Raw genomic sequence first — 15369 nt, forward strand, 5'->3', positions numbered from 1 at the left:
TGGTTGTTCAATGATAAACAGTAAATTTTTTCATCCAGATTACATAGGTGCCGTTGGAATTGGCGAGGAAAATTACACATAAATTTCACAAGAGAAACAGTGGATATAACTTCATATGTGTTTGCTTTTTTTGTTTAAATTCATAAACTTTAGACATTACTTTTTCTGTTTACGTGTTGGAGATTTCGCCCAGGTGGAAAACTAAACATACTCTAATGAGACCGTGTCACGAGAGTACAAGAAATACAAGAAACTTGTATGTATGAGCAAAAGCTGGATTATTATTTAAAAGTTACAAATAAAAATATTTTCTAATAATTTACATTTGAATTCCGTTAAAAATCTCTATTTCAATGTCATTCCAGCATGTGAATTAACAAACCAACGTAAAAATCGGAATTTTTTTAGAATCATGAGTCCAGAAAGTTTCTTTCTAAAAGGGAAAAGAGAGAGGAAGATCAAAACAAATGCGTACAAGCTCTATTCTTTACTTTTAGAGATGAAATATATTTATTAATATATCTTCGCTTAAATTTTATTTTATTTTTGCTTAAAATCAATTTATTCATGGTATAACATGAGATGTTATCAAACTATCTCCGACCATTTTTAATTTAAACATCAATCTCAATATAAATAAGTAATTTTTTTTTATCAAATAAAATTGTACCTTTCCCTTGGCAACGGGCCCGTAGTGTTCCTCCTCCACAACGTGCTTTATCCTTTTTCTTCAAAGGATTTGAGTATTGATCATTGACAATAAGTGTGCTTGCCTGTCATCCTTGACCATGCAAGCACATTAGGGCCCTTTTTTCCTGTGCTCACCTTAACTATTTCTCTATAACACTTCATGAGCGTTGACCTTCATTCACCTCGCTGTTGTATAAGATGCTCTTTGGCCTCCAACAAAGCCCTTGTTAATTCTTCATCCTCCGGTGTCTCTTTAAGCAATATTTCATAGTCTTGTATTGAAGCTTCCCATCTTTTCAACTACAATTGTATCATAAACATACACAATAACACAAATTAAGCACATAAAAATGTTAAAAGTGCATTGTATTATGTAAGTAAATAAAGGAAATTTAATTAAGTGGTATTTCTTTTTACCTTGGCATTACAATCTGCTCTTCTCAGCCTAGCCTTGCTGTAAGATGGACGCAAGCTAAGAGAAGCATTGCAATCTTCCACAGCCTTCTCAAATTGGCCTAATTTGGATCTACATGCAGCTCGGTTGCATAGCAAAACCGAGTTATATGGATCATGCTCTAACCCTTCTCCATAGGCAACAGATGCTTCAGAGAATTTTGATGCCATGAAAAGCTCGTTTCCGTTTGATCGAGCTGCAGCCGCAGCTCTAGCCTTCCTCATCACCTTCTTCATCTCATTATTATTTGGATCAAGCCTAGATGCTCTCTGAATTGCAACTAGGGCATCTTCAAATCTGGTGCAAGTTATTGTGTGAATATATAGAGATTAATCAGAAACACGTTCAGCTTTTCAATTAGAAACGAAACATCAACCTGCCAGCAGCCAAATGAACCCGGGACTGAGTCACCAATGTATTTGCATGGCAAATAGGTCCAAAGAACTTGGTGCAATGATCAACATCAAAATTAGACCCCTTTGACATTGCTTCTTCTGCATGTTGGTGCCTACGGAGCTTCAAAAATGCCTCGGCTTGCAACGCAAATATCTACAGGTAAAGCCACAATCAGAGACATTTCAGCATGATTGGCATGCATGTATGCATGTGCGTCTGATCGATCGAGGGAAAGATCTAATTCAGAGTTCAATGTGTAACAGGAGAAATTATTACATGATTCAAGATGATTATATGTCTATGGTCTCAATCAATATTTACATGACATATAACTGAGATTTTCAATTTATGTGAATCGAAAAGTTAGTGAAGTTGTGCTACGTGTCAGGTGAAGATTGATCGAGACCACAGTGACTCTAGATCATGTAATAGAGGGTAGTAGCTAACCTGTGGAGCAGAATCTGCACCAGATGAAATAGCATTATTGGTCTCCTTAATCAACTTGTTCCAATCTCCTAGCCTACGTGCCTCGGTGCATTTGTTCAAATGGACCTGAATTTTTTTGACTTTAGCATTCTCGTCTGGGTCAATCTCTGGTCCTGCTTGTTTATAATGATAAAGAGCCTTATCCATTTCTCCTAATCTGTAGGCAAATAGAAACTGACAATTATTAGTGACAACATCACAACACCAATAAGAAAGAAAGAAAATATAGAAGAGTTGGAGGGAGTATATCCTGCAATCATCATCTTTTTCTTGTGTGAGATTACCTCATGTTCAAGTTTCCCAATCGGTAATGAGCTCTTTGATAACGAGGCTCAATTTGAATGGCTTCTCTGCACTCAAACACAGCCTCCAGAAGCCTCCCAAGAGCCGTTAATGCTGCACTTTTGTTGCTCCTATAGGAAGCTTTATTAGGGTCAATTGCAATTGCAGCATCATAAAGAGCCAATGCTTCTTGAAATCTTCCATTCTTATAATCCTCATTGCCCATTATCTTTAATTGTTCGGGGTTCATTCTAGTAGACACGACCCTGCATAGAGAACCCGGTTGTTCCTTGTTTCCTTTACTTACATTCTCCACCGTTTGGTTTGTGTATCTTCCATTGGCAACAGGGTTCTGAGAATACGTATTTGTATTCCCTCCTTGCCTGAGGTTACCTAAATTATTAAACATCATAACGTTGCTAGAAGAAGCACGAACAAGGTTGCTGCTCCCCTTTTGGCGATCGGTGATCATGCTTTCCAGTTCACCAGAAATGCCAATTGCTTCTTTAGGGACCCTTCTTCCATTGCTGACATAGCCCTCGGTAGGTGACACTTTGGGATGGTTCCTTTGGTAGTTTTGGTTAACAACATGGTTTGGCTTGGTGCCAGAACGAGTTGAAGAATTTGTGGGTTTATTAGATGAAGCTGTTCCTGAGAAAGTTATATCTTCACAGCCACCTTGACCTTTTTTTGTGTCAGAGGCGTTTGATAAATTCTCAAATTTGTTGGCATTGCTGTTGTTATTGTTGTTGTTGGGAGGAGGACGCCAGAATATTAAGCCACCACAGCCACATTTTCCCTGTGGGAAGTTGTTTCCCATGTTCCAATGGTTTGGTTTGTTTTGTCTTTTTGCTTATGTTAAAGGACCAGTATATTTCTAAGGTAGATTAGATTTTAATAGATTGGTTGCCTGGTTGAATCTCTTGGTATATTACAAGCCCAGAAATGAGAATTCAAGGAATATGAAGAATTGTACAAATAAAGATCGATTCTATAAAATGATGACTTCAAACATTTCCAACCAAACCATGTGAAATCGAACATTGAAACATTGCACCAACTTCGATCCTAGATCCTGGAGGGACTACTAGGAAACAATTTTTTTTCCTTTTCTGTTTCTTGCAGTTGGAATGATCATATGAAATTGCATCATCTAGAGAGGACATAGAATTCTTTTTTTTTTTGAAAACCAAAAAATGCAGTAGTTGGCGTTCAGTTTTTTTGTTATTCCTCCAACATTTTTTTTGTTTGTTTCAGTTGCTTGTTTGATTATGGCAGGAACCCAGAGACCCGGTCATGGGTGGATGTGGATCAATGATCTCTAAAGTTTTGGAAATGAGGAAACTTCCTAATATGGCCTGCTTCATTTCCTTACATCTTAACAACCAAGGCACACAAGCATCGCACGTTTGCACACCTACTGTAATATATGTGTAAATAAATGCATGACCATATTTTCGTATCAGCAGTGTCATAGGAAGAAAAGGAACATATCAAATTACCTATTTGTTGTATATTGAATTAATAAATTTATAATGCATGATAGTTAAGTGTCTAAAACTATTTAACGTTGTAAGTGTGTAACATTCTTTCTCTTTTATTCATAGCCTGTCTAAGTTTGAATAGAAAAAGAGAGTCGTGTTAGGTTTTTAGCAATTAAAATAAAACTTATTAAAATAGTAAATATGAATCCCTCGCGATAGATTATGAGTATTAATAACATGTAATTAACTTGCTGCGTGGTTTGAGTCGTTACATCGACCCTTAAATAAACTGTAGTTTTTCCATTTTTTTATTGGTATTTTGATAAATCTTTGGAGGTGGTGGACACATTGATTCAGAAAAATATTAATAACATTTGTTTCAAGAAACTAAATAAGTTGGAGAAAAAACTGAGATAGACAGTTATAGAATTTAAACTTTGGTATACAAGAAAAACAAGAGGAAAGAACATGTATGTTAATGTCAACAAGTAAGCGTATTAAAGATGAGAAAGTAAAAAATAAGAAAAATGAGAACTAATATTTTTAATGTTTTTAAAAAATAAACAAGGATTGAGACGATGGATTCAAGAAGACAAATAAAATTTGACTAGTAATCACAAAACTCAGGTTGAAAAGGTAACAGAAACTTCTTAGAAGATTATACGTATTAAATGTTGCATCATTTAAAATATAACAACTGTATGTTCTAATCTTCCTTTTACATAGGGTTTAATTTAATGGTCTAAGTTTGCATCTATCGTTCTCATAGTTTAATATGAAATGAATAGTTCACGCGATAGTAGTTTGGACTAGCAAAACTTACACGTGACAGTATGAACTCGTGAACTAAAACCAAAGTGCTTGTTAGATGAAGGTGAATGTGAAAACATTCAGGTATAAAACATCCATCTAAGATGTTAGCCAAGAACTAAATGCCCGCGAAACTTAAAATGAAGCTCAGATTGCCACTACATTTTTCTGCAAGTCTAGTTGAAAATAAAGCAAAGCTAAATCCAATCGTCTAAAGTAAAACTTAATTCATCACATGTAAATTATTCTGTGATCTAATTAAAAGAAAACGAAAAACAGAAACATCTCCTCCGCACTATACTCGACTCCAAAGCATCTCGTAACCATTCAAGAGGGGTTTCTGTTCAGCTCTTTCACTATCGCTTCTGACAACTCCTCTGCACTATACTCGACTCCAAAGCATCTCGTAACCTCCAATTTAGGATTCAGCAAATACCTGATTGTTTTAACACAGTTTATATCCATGTTTATATGCAACCATACAGAACTACAGAAGGATGAATAAGGGTAGCGTAGAACAAGGGCTTACATGTTGTGGGAACAGTCAACAAGATAATCATTGCCATCCTCTTCTACCTTTTTAAAGTAAACACGATATTCTTGAGCCATCTGCCTAATAGCTGCAACAGGTCCAGTTAATCCTATGATTCTTGAATCAAACTCTGCAGCACGACAGAGGGAAAGATAGACGACAAAAGTTAATAGGGCAAAGCCAAAAAGGGTAGAAAAGCATAATTGACCAAAGCTAAAAGTTTAAGTAAATAAAAAATGAAGTTTTGCCAATGAGGCAATCTAACCTTTAAGGTAAGCACGAAGTTGTGAGGGAGTATCACGTTGAGGATCAATGGAAACAAATACTGGTAGAATCTTGAGATTCTGTTTTGATTCTTGATCCAAATAAAATACATAAAGTTAAGGTTAACCCAGAGAAAGAAACTTATAACACAGTAAGCTGAGATTGAAGTGCCAAACCTAATATATCAATTGCGTTGGCCATAATTTGGACTTGCTCTGGCCCAAGATCGGGGGATGAGGTATAACCAAAGTAGAGGAGGACCCAATTCCCAAGAAAATTACGTTCTGTAATTGCTTGTTTCTCTGTATTAATTAGTGTAAATGGACCCCCAATTATGGGTCCATTGGCAACATTTCTGAGGCCACCACCCTGATGACCTAATACAAGAAATGAAGAAATTAGGACAACGGAAATAAAACATCCTTTCAAACTTATATTGGGATCACACTAATGTAATCCGACAACTTGCTAAACTTTGATGCTTAAACCTGGAAATCGACAAATTCAAAAGGAAAATGAAACAGTTTCATCCAGAAGTCACAAGAGGTTCTATGAATAATCTTGGATAAGAACAACGACAAAGTTTAGTTGAGTATGTGTAATTCTTACAAAGTATTGACATGATCAACTCAACTGCATGCTTTACATTTGCAAGTCACAGATCAGGTTAGACAATAAAATTCCAACCAACCAAGTCATAAAGCAAGGGGACTAGGATCTATCCCAAGCTGCAGTTACAAGTCCCAACAATTGCCTACTTTGTAAAACAGAGACCCTTGCAAAGAAGAGATACAGTTTTAAGGCAACAAAAAATGGATCTTCAGTAAGAACTAAGTAGCAAATTATGATGTCATGACCACTTCCTTTATGTATTGGAATAATCTTGTTGCAAAAATGTAACAGCTTAATATATCCACCCTACATTCTGCTGTAATGATTTGTTCTTGATAATTTAGCATATATTCTCATCAAAGCATATGTAGCTCACTGATACATATGAAGAACAAATAGAAACATTTTATTATTGAGACATAAATTAGAATCTTCATCAACAGAAAGAAACCAAGTTGGATTACACTAAGAGGAACCGAGCATCTAGTCAAATGTGTTTGTCTGTCAATTAACCAAAGACTCTCCCCAAATACATATACACATTCACATGCGTAATCATTAAATGGCACTAAAAGTGACTTGGGTAGAGTTGGCACAATGCCGCAATAAAAAACTCAATGATATAAGTAAATAACTAAGCAAAAGGTGCATAGCTCGTCATTCTTAGACACTCTGATGTTACTCTGTGTATGACATGTAAAAACTGACCATGGAAAGTTTCCCATCTGCAAAATGCTTGCATGTTCATAAATTGCATCAATGGATTTAACAGAGTGCTATAAAGCCAAAACCATCAGGCCGTCTTTCCAAAATTAATTCTAACATATGCTTAGACCTTTGAACTACACCACTGAAACTTCATAACCAGTACGCCAGATCACTGATATACTTAAACCCTCTGACCTCCTTTATCATCACCATATTTGACACTATCAATCAGAAACCTGTAAGAATTCCCTTTTGGTGTAAACTGGACTCAAGCAAACATGCCTAGCAACAAACTAATTGGAAAAAACTCTACATATTAAATCACATACTGTCTTATGATGTATTCATCCTTTAACCAAACATCGCCACTTCTAAATATAAGAAAAGAATAATAACATCTAACCTTGCTCATGAAGAATGGGCATAACAATTCAAGAAGGGTACAGATAAAAACAAACACTTGTTTTATAACCAAATAATTGAACTCCAAACTCTTCAAAGCAGATCAATTGAGAATAGCAGATTGCAAATACCTTTGGGAACCGCTCTTCTCTCATCATTATAGTGAAAAAAAGCTGCAAGCCCAGCAAATCCAAGAACAGCAGCTGGCTGCAGTTAAATTAAATGACAAACAGAATTCTATATACCTGAGAAACGAGATAAACAATGCAACAAGAGAAAAAAAAGAGGAGTAAGGGAACATACAACAACATAGGCACCCCATGAGCGAGAAACCTGGGAGGCGGAGCTGGATTCTGGTTGGAATACAGGATGAAGATAATGTTTTGTTTTACCGTGACTTGTTGATTTTGAATACCTAACAGATTGAGTTGTCGTAGAGGGAACGCACCTATCAAAATAATAACAAAGGCCTATGATGCAATTCGTCAAAAATAATTAAACCAAGTGGGAAAACAAAATCCCCAAAATTTACATATAAAAAAGAGGATTTTAGAGAGAGACCTTCGAAGAAGAGCGAGGGCCGCAGCAGTGGAGCGATGCTGGGATGAAAAGAGCATAAACCTAGGAATAGGCATGACTGAGATTAACTAGTACTATGTACTGATAATAATGGTTATGGTGGGTGATTGAGTCACAAAAGCTGAAACCCATGCCTGCCGTGCACCTATTTCTGCCATAAAACATCCAAATATTGCCTTGCTCTCCAAGCTTATTCTTCCGGATTGTATCCAATTCGGCAATTCCTATGTGCTACACATAACATCATCACTCCCAACCTACTTATTCTGGAAAACAAATTGGTTGACTCCACATACATTTTGTTAAATACATTATTATAGGCTACCAAAATAATATGATTATAAACTTAAATATAATTTTTTTTGTTTTGTTTATCTCGTAAATTTTTTTTTATAACTGCTAAATAATTGTACTTTGATAAGAGAAAATTAGGCAAATTTGACCTTAGAAATAATTATTTAGCAGTTATTTGTGCTTAATCATTAAAGAATTGATATTTCGTGAATTTTGGCTACAGATATAAAAATTGAAGGTGTTAAAAGCAAAAAGAAGGAAATAATAAAGAAAAATCAGACAGGCCCAACCCATTCTCTCGCTTAGCGCGGCGCGCTAAGCGAGCCAGAGGAGACAGGCGCTAAGCGAGGCATTAAGTACGAAGAGTCAGAATCCATTACTCGTGCTCAGCACAGGAGGCTAAGCGGTACAAATAAAACAGAACGTGCTAAGCGAGAGGAGCTCGCCAAGCGCACGATCTGAACACGCTAAGCGAGGGGTCCCGTCGCGCTGAGCGAGTCTACAAAGGCTCAAAGTTCATTCCAACAACTATAAATAGAGAGCTCAGTCAAAGGAAACGACACACCGAGTCTTAGAACACTCCTATCACTACCTTAAGCCTGAGAACTCCTCCTTTCTTCTCTCTCTATCATTTGTATTCATTCTTTCTTTCATCCCTTGCATTGTAAAGCCCCTCAATGATTATGAGCGGCTAGTCCCCTGGTTAGGATCTGACAGACCTAAAAAGTCATACGATGTATGGTGTACTTTAGATTTATCAATGCAAGAGGATCCCTTTTCAGGTTTTTCTGTTCTATTTTCTTCTCTATTTTATCTTACATTTTCATCTTTAATTCCTTTTGAGGGTTAGTTGCTCAGATGATAACTTCTAATAAGATTTAAAGAAAAGATACATGCATCAGTTTTAGGAGTTAGTTGCTCGGGAGAGGATAACTTCTAATAGAACAATAAAGAGAAGAAATTATAAGGTAATCATTGCTAGGCATAGAATGGTAACTTTATGTTCATGCATTTAGCAAACATCTAGAATTTATTCTTCATGCATTTTATTTAGCGAGTCTTTTCAAAGGCATTTGGGAGATAGATAAATAAAACAAACTTGTCATCGTGAGACACCAGGGACAAGTAAATAGATAGATGTAAGTAGAATAGATCTGATTAATTTGATAAAGAAAACCCATAAAATTCATACATCCAAGGCGGACTAGGCATGCTAAGTTTTAACATTTGTATCTCATTGAATTCTTTACATATTCTACTTTTGATTCTTTTGTTCGTATTATTTCTTCTACTCCTTTCAAATATTTCCCTCATAAATTGAAAGTTATTTAACACAAGTGCAACACAAAATTCCTGTGAATTTGACACTCGGATTTTCGAGATTTTACTACTTAGACATTTGGTACACTTGCCAAACGCCTTACAATTTTTTTAATTGTATTGGTCCTTAATAACACTCTCTGACAATAAAATATTACATATATCATCAAATGAAAAGTAAAGCAGTTGTTTAACTTGTCTTTGTAAATATATTATGCTTTGTTCAACAAAAATTAAATTATTAGTGTAAACATTGTAAAATTAATTTTCTGTACCAGCAATAGATGTCATTGATAGTATGACATATTAAAATGTTAGGATAACCTTACAATGCTATTTTTTAATTTTCATTATAAAGTATGAATTAAACCGAATAAATCTAAAGATTAACATTCTTTTTTTTCCTTAATATATGAATGTATGTGTGAGAGTATGAAATGATATTGAACTAGTGTTGATAGTATATGAATGGTGGGACACACTTGATCTTTCTCTAATGAAGTGTCCCAGTTGTTATCCTCCAACAAAATTATTGTTTCTTCATAACTCCAATAGTCACCTAATAAGTCAAAACTCCAAATCATATTATTCGACTGAGAACAGACTAGAAGTGATTTGAATTCACAATGCCAAGTGCAAATAATGTGTTGTATAAAAGAAGATTCTATTAACTCTTAAATCAAATATATGTGATAATAACTCACTCATGATCAACTATCTTTTTTGACACTCGACGGTGAAGGTCATTGCAAATCCTAGGGAATTATGTGTCTTTAAGTATTTCAACTACATTAGAGTTTCTTTTCTGCTCATCGCCTTCTTTCCAAGCCAAGTGATCGTCACTCCTGAGCCACTTGTATAAATTAGTCACTCCTGAGCCACTTATAAATTAATCTTTTTTTTTTTACATTGTTAGGATTCTAATAACTAATTTTTTTTAAATTTTTTAAAAACACATGAGTAATTAATTAATTAATTAATTATAGTTGTATTGCAAAATAGTTTTATATTATTTCTTCATCAACAAATAAAATATTTTCTAATTGCTTCAAATTTTGCACGCTTAGTTCATTGCTACATTGCATGCAGAAGAGGGAAAATTAACAAATAGAGTTGTTCTCGTGTTAATTAATTCCTTGATAATATATCGTGAAATATCTATATGCACGTCAATAATTTAATCACTTTCAATTTTGTTTTACTTTTTCGTATTTGTATTCAAATTATATAGTCGTGAGGCAATTAATACCATTCTATTCTTTAAAAAGTCAAATAGATAATTATCAAACTTTGTGAGAAATTGTTAATCTTTTTCTTTAAGTACGTAATTGGTTTGAATATATTTAATTATGTTATCGTATTTAAATAGTACATTATTTTGGGGTACTAATGAAAGATATATTGAAGTATTTATATAATCGAGTTAAGTTGACTACTAGAAGTATCATAAATATAGTGCATGAAAAATTGAAATACGCTTTTTATCAAAGAAAAGATGTCCACTGATTAGTTATTTTTAAGTCATCTAACAAATCTTTTATAGTATCATAAAATTAATGCATTTGTTAAACTTAAATATTAGTTACATTGCATAAAATTTACTTCCTATAATAATATTATAAAATGATATTGTGTGACAAAAAGTAAATAATTAAAAAAATGGTTTTTTAAATTTATTTTATTCTCTATCATTTTAATTAAATTTTCCTATGTATTAAAATAAAATTCAAAATACCAAAAGAATCTAATTCAACGGATTAAGTAGAGTATATGAATAATTATAAATCTTTTGATGCATATATTTGATTCTTACATATAAAAAATAAATAAAATAAAGTTAACAAACACCCTAATACCTTGAATAAACACTAGAAATATTGTACATTTTTATTGGAGTGTTGAATTATTTAAGTAATGATTTCTATATATATATATATATATATATATATATATATATATATATATATAACTGTGATGTTGATCTCTCTTCCATTAAAATAAATTGAATACAACGCTTAATTGAGACTATAGTCCGATTTTTGTGGTTTTAGTTGCTAAGATGTTCACACTCTTATTTTTTATATTTATTTTATATATTTTTTTCTGTCACATACCTTTGTAATATAAAAAGTATATATATACATCTTGAAAGTAAATATTGAGGATATGGAAATCTGAATTTTATATTGATAAGTGCCAAGAGATAAATGACTGATTTGAATATATTTTTGTTTTGAAACTCTAATGAAATTATTTTTTTAATCCTTTTAATCTGTATTGATCCCTAATAACACTCTTGTAACACTTTTTTTTCCAACTTACATTTTGTTAATAGATTAAAGTATGTAGTTTAGGTTATGAGCTCTGAAAGATCAAGGTGTGGAGGGTTGATTTGTGATCATCATGGGGCTTGGATTGTTGGCTTTGGAAAAAAAAAGTGGGGATTACCTCAACTTTTGTAGATGAGCTTTCAGGTATTCATCAGGGTCTTCAAGTGGCTCAACAGAAAGGAATTCAGAGTTTGATTTTGCAAATTGACTCTATGGTCGTTGTTCAGTGTATGAAAAGGAATTCGATGGGATGTGTGTCTGGTTTGTGGTTAATTCAAGCCATTCAAGGACTGATCTCAAAAGTTTTATAGTGTCAGTATAATGCATGTCTATATAGAAGCTAACCAATGTTTGAGCATGCTCCAACTGTGTTGAAGCCTTTGCTTAGTTTTGATGCTGGGGTCTTTTTTCCCCTCATTTAATCTCCTTGTAGTTTTGTTGTTTTGGATTTTTTTTATCCCCTTTTAATGCCAAAAGAAAAAGTATGTACTTTAGGTCATGTTGAATTCTCCATAACCCGTTAATATATTTTTAGGTAAATTTTCAGATATTTATTTAATAATTCATTGAAGCAATTTTAAATAAAATTTATATTAGATAAAAATAATAATATTGCGTTCTATTACTTTGTAACAAAAATATCATATATGCTTATTTTATTTATGATTTTTTGTATTTGGGCTTGTACTGATTACGCCACCTCCATTGGACATTGAGAATGTTGTTTTGTTGGCCCAAGATGCTTTTGCTTTATTTTTCTTTCATTTCTTTTTGCACATCTTGTGTTGGGCTCAGCTATGGAATGATCCAATTCTAGCAATTAAGAGCAATTTATTTATTTCATGTTAGAAAATAAAATATTAAGAAAAGTGAACATTAATAAATATTGTATATTTATCTATTGATATAATTAAACTAACGGTGTATATTATTAGTGTACATCATACTGATAATGTAAACATATAATAACTGTATTAGCAAATTAATTTTTTCTAAAAAAGACTTTTTTTTTGTTAGAAAATAGCATTTTACTTACATAAAAGGAAAAAAAACATTTTTTAGTGCTACAAATTAAAACTGCCACGACCATACCCAAATGGTTGGACCACATGATCCCACCACACCCACTACGTAGACTTGTAATGTGGCTTTGACGTAGTCCTACCTCCAAACCTTTTTCTCTTTCAGTTTCCACCAATTAAATTTCCTTTTATATTTCTGTCAACTACAATTTATTATCTAACACTAAATTTCCAAAAATCTCAAGTACCTCCTTATTACAGCAAGCGTTTGAATCAAATAAATTAGGAATAGTTTAACGTACCCCAAAAGAAAGGGCTAATAAGGTTAACGGGAAGGAGAAAGAAAAAGGAAAATCGTTAGGTGGCATTGGACTTGTCAAAATGGCGACTGGTATCAATTATTTCAAATTTCAGTCGCATTCCCAAATTGAAAATTATATATGTTTATCTATTCATATCACTATCTTCATATCAATCTATAAACCAAGAAAATGGCTGTTACCTCTCGTGCATCATCATTAAGGTATCTCTTCCCTCATCCCCGGCACAAGCTAGAGGGAGAGGGTCTCACTTGTACTCTTCTTTTTCTTGTGTTTTCGAATTTTACGACTTTACCAAAAAGAATATACCAACACTTTTAAATGCACTTAGGAACAAAAGGACTTGAAGGAATCACGGAAAATTCAATGGTTAAAGAACCCTCTTGGCTATTGTTTTTACGAGCGAGAATACATGTGATTGGATTAATTCTTAGTACAATGAATAATCAATACATCTAAGAAGGTTTTGTTCCCTCAGAAACATTTGTTGATTTTCTTAATTAATCTCAATATATATAGATTGACATTTCATATAACAAACATATATAAAATAGATTCCACAACACAAAATATATTAAATTTCTAGCTAGCTCATACGGCTATATTTTTTCTTTCTTAAATAAGATAAAACTGTGGGTTTGTAAGTTGACACTTTGCTTGACCAGCACGAATTTTGATTTTCTAAGTTAATTTGTTGATCATTTCCTATATATAAAAAAAAAGAAGTTTATTGATCATTTAGCTAGACTGGGAACGTGCAAGTTACAACTGAGTGACTTAATTATAACAGTAATGTTAATTGTTAGTGTTGATTTTAAATGTAATTGATAAGTTTTTTTTTAAAAAAAAATTAAACTGCAGAACAATACTAAAAAATTAGAAAAAGATATAGTTAGTGCTGTCTAATGACGTGTTGAATTTGAAGCATCTTAAATTTCAAATTGTTTACGTGGTTAGGTTAGGTAAAAGCATCATATATTAATAAGGAAATTTGGCTTGATCTATCTCTAAATATCTGTGGTGTGCATCACCTGTGACAAAGTTTCCTTCTCGGGAACAAAGCGAAAACAAAATCGAACAAAAAAAAAAGTTAAACAAAGAAAAATTCAAGTTAGGAAATTGAAAAATTATCTTATAATAATATTTAGTTTCAAATAATAGTTCGGGAATATTCGAACAGTTGCATTATCGCCTTGTATGGTTGTTCTACGTACCTTTCTACATTCGTCCAATTTGGCGGCTGTAGTAGCAGTTTAGGTACAGCACGATCGCACCTCAGAAAACAACACAAAATAAATAAACATAATATATTATTAACCAAATATTTGCTTCTTATTTTTTTTTCTTTCTCTGGGGATAATTTTTAAATTTTCTTAACCTTTGGTTAGTCTCGTTTTTCTCATCGATGATCCACGCGCGCGTGTGTGTATATATATATATATATATATATTTTTTTTTTTTTTCCAGCTATTCTGGTATCCATCTATTTTGTTGTTTTGATTGATTGTTGACAGATGGTGGAATATAATAGCAGAGAGGAAAACCACCGAAAAGGGGACGATGAGAGGCAAGAAAATATTCGCGTACGTGTTGCTGAAAACTAAACAGTGAATAGGCATGGCGATTTGGGGAATATATCGGGGTAATTGGAATGTGATTTGTCTCTCCCTTTAATCAATTATTAACTCACCATTATGCACTAATTAAAGCAATATAGAATCTCCGTCATATTAGTAATTTTTTTATATATAGTATCAATGTAACATTTATACATCATTGAATATGTGGATCGAATTGTTCTTACATAAGTAGCACTCATTTAAATTCGGAACATGTTATTAGTTCTTATATTTTTTATTTTACTTTTTTCTTGTTTTTAATTCTTAAAGTTTCATATTGTTCAATTTAATTTCTATGTTTTATTAAAAATGTATTTTTAATCTATTCTCATATATGATGTTGACAGTTGTTTATTAAGAGTATATAGATTATACATTGACCATTATTTTTTATAAATGTGACAATACATTATTTCATATGAAAATATGATAGAAATTAAAGATTTTATTTTTAAAGAGAATCAAAATAGAAAGAAATTTCACTCTTATTCGTGCGTAAAACTATATGCAAACCGCTAAAGGACTTTCATCCTTATTTGAAAATTATGTTCAATAAACAAATAAATTAGGAAAAGATATAAGAACATTTGCAACACCAACTATTGATGAATAAAGTTGAAAATCAAGATAAAGATGAAATCATCGAAAGTTAGGATTCAATGTGTGTTTGAAGGAGATATTTTATAACTTCATTTAAAAAATAATAATCAATTTTTCACATATTTTTTGAAAAGAAAAAGAAGAAAAAAAAAGCACACTATTTAT

The 15369-nt window shown here is 32.7% G+C and overlaps 2 protein-coding genes across 2 annotated transcripts; both read right to left on the minus strand.

Moving 5' to 3' along the window:
- Nucleotides 1-864: 864 nt before the first annotated feature.
- Nucleotides 865-3128, minus strand: LOC100788206 (inactive TPR repeat-containing thioredoxin TTL3). The gene is made up of 5 exons (XM_003532783.4): nt 2311-3128; nt 1988-2183; nt 1521-1693; nt 1108-1441; nt 865-990 (listed from the first exon to the last, which is right to left on the minus strand). Exons 1-5 carry the CDS (start codon nt 3126-3128, stop codon nt 865-867), a joined length of 1647 nt encoding a protein of 548 aa, XP_003532831.1.
- A 1609-nt stretch (nt 3129-4737) lies between these two features.
- Nucleotides 4738-7984, minus strand: LOC100817766 (protein SCO1 homolog 2, mitochondrial). The gene is made up of 7 exons (XM_003531309.5): nt 7682-7984; nt 7424-7568; nt 7252-7327; nt 5575-5775; nt 5400-5489; nt 5132-5264; nt 4738-5038 (listed from the first exon to the last, which is right to left on the minus strand). The coding sequence occupies exons 1-7, from the start codon at nt 7753-7755 to the stop codon at nt 4930-4932; spliced, it is 828 nt and encodes a 275-aa protein (XP_003531357.1). The 5' UTR covers nt 7756-7984; the 3' UTR covers nt 4738-4929.
- Between the last annotated feature and the right edge of the window lie 7385 nt (nt 7985-15369).

Source organism: Glycine max, chromosome 8 (assembly GCF_000004515.6).
Source record: "Glycine max cultivar Williams 82 chromosome 8, Glycine_max_v4.0, whole genome shotgun sequence".
NCBI lineage: Eukaryota > Viridiplantae > Streptophyta > Magnoliopsida > Fabales > Fabaceae > Glycine > Glycine max.

What these genes read in the sequence shown, in the direction of transcription:
- LOC100788206 (XM_003532783.4), bottom strand. Translation starts at nt 3,128, where the DNA reads ATGGGAAACAACTTCCCACAGGGAAAATGTGGCTGTGGTGGCTTAATA. An exon ending in TTGGGAAACTTGAACATGAG is followed by an intron (nt 2,184 to 2,310) that starts GTAATCTCACAC and finishes ATTTGCCTACAG; the next exon opens with ATTAGGAGAAATGGATAAGG. An exon ending in GTTCATTTGGCTGCTGGCAG is followed by an intron (nt 1,442 to 1,520) that starts GTTGATGTTTCG and finishes AACTTGCACCAG; the next exon opens with ATTTGAAGATGCCCTAGTTG.
- LOC100817766 (XM_003531309.5), bottom strand. Translation starts at nt 7,755, where the DNA reads ATGCCTATTCCTAGGTTTATGCTCTTTTCATCCCAGCATCGCTCCACT. An exon ending in GAGAAGAGCGGTTCCCAAAG is followed by an intron (nt 5,776 to 7,251) that starts GTATTTGCAATC and finishes TTCTTGTATTAG; the next exon opens with GTCATCAGGGTGGTGGCCTC. An exon ending in CAACGCAATTGATATATTAG is followed by an intron (nt 5,490 to 5,574) that starts GTTTGGCACTTC and finishes ATTTGGATCAAG; the next exon opens with AATCAAAACAGAATCTCAAG.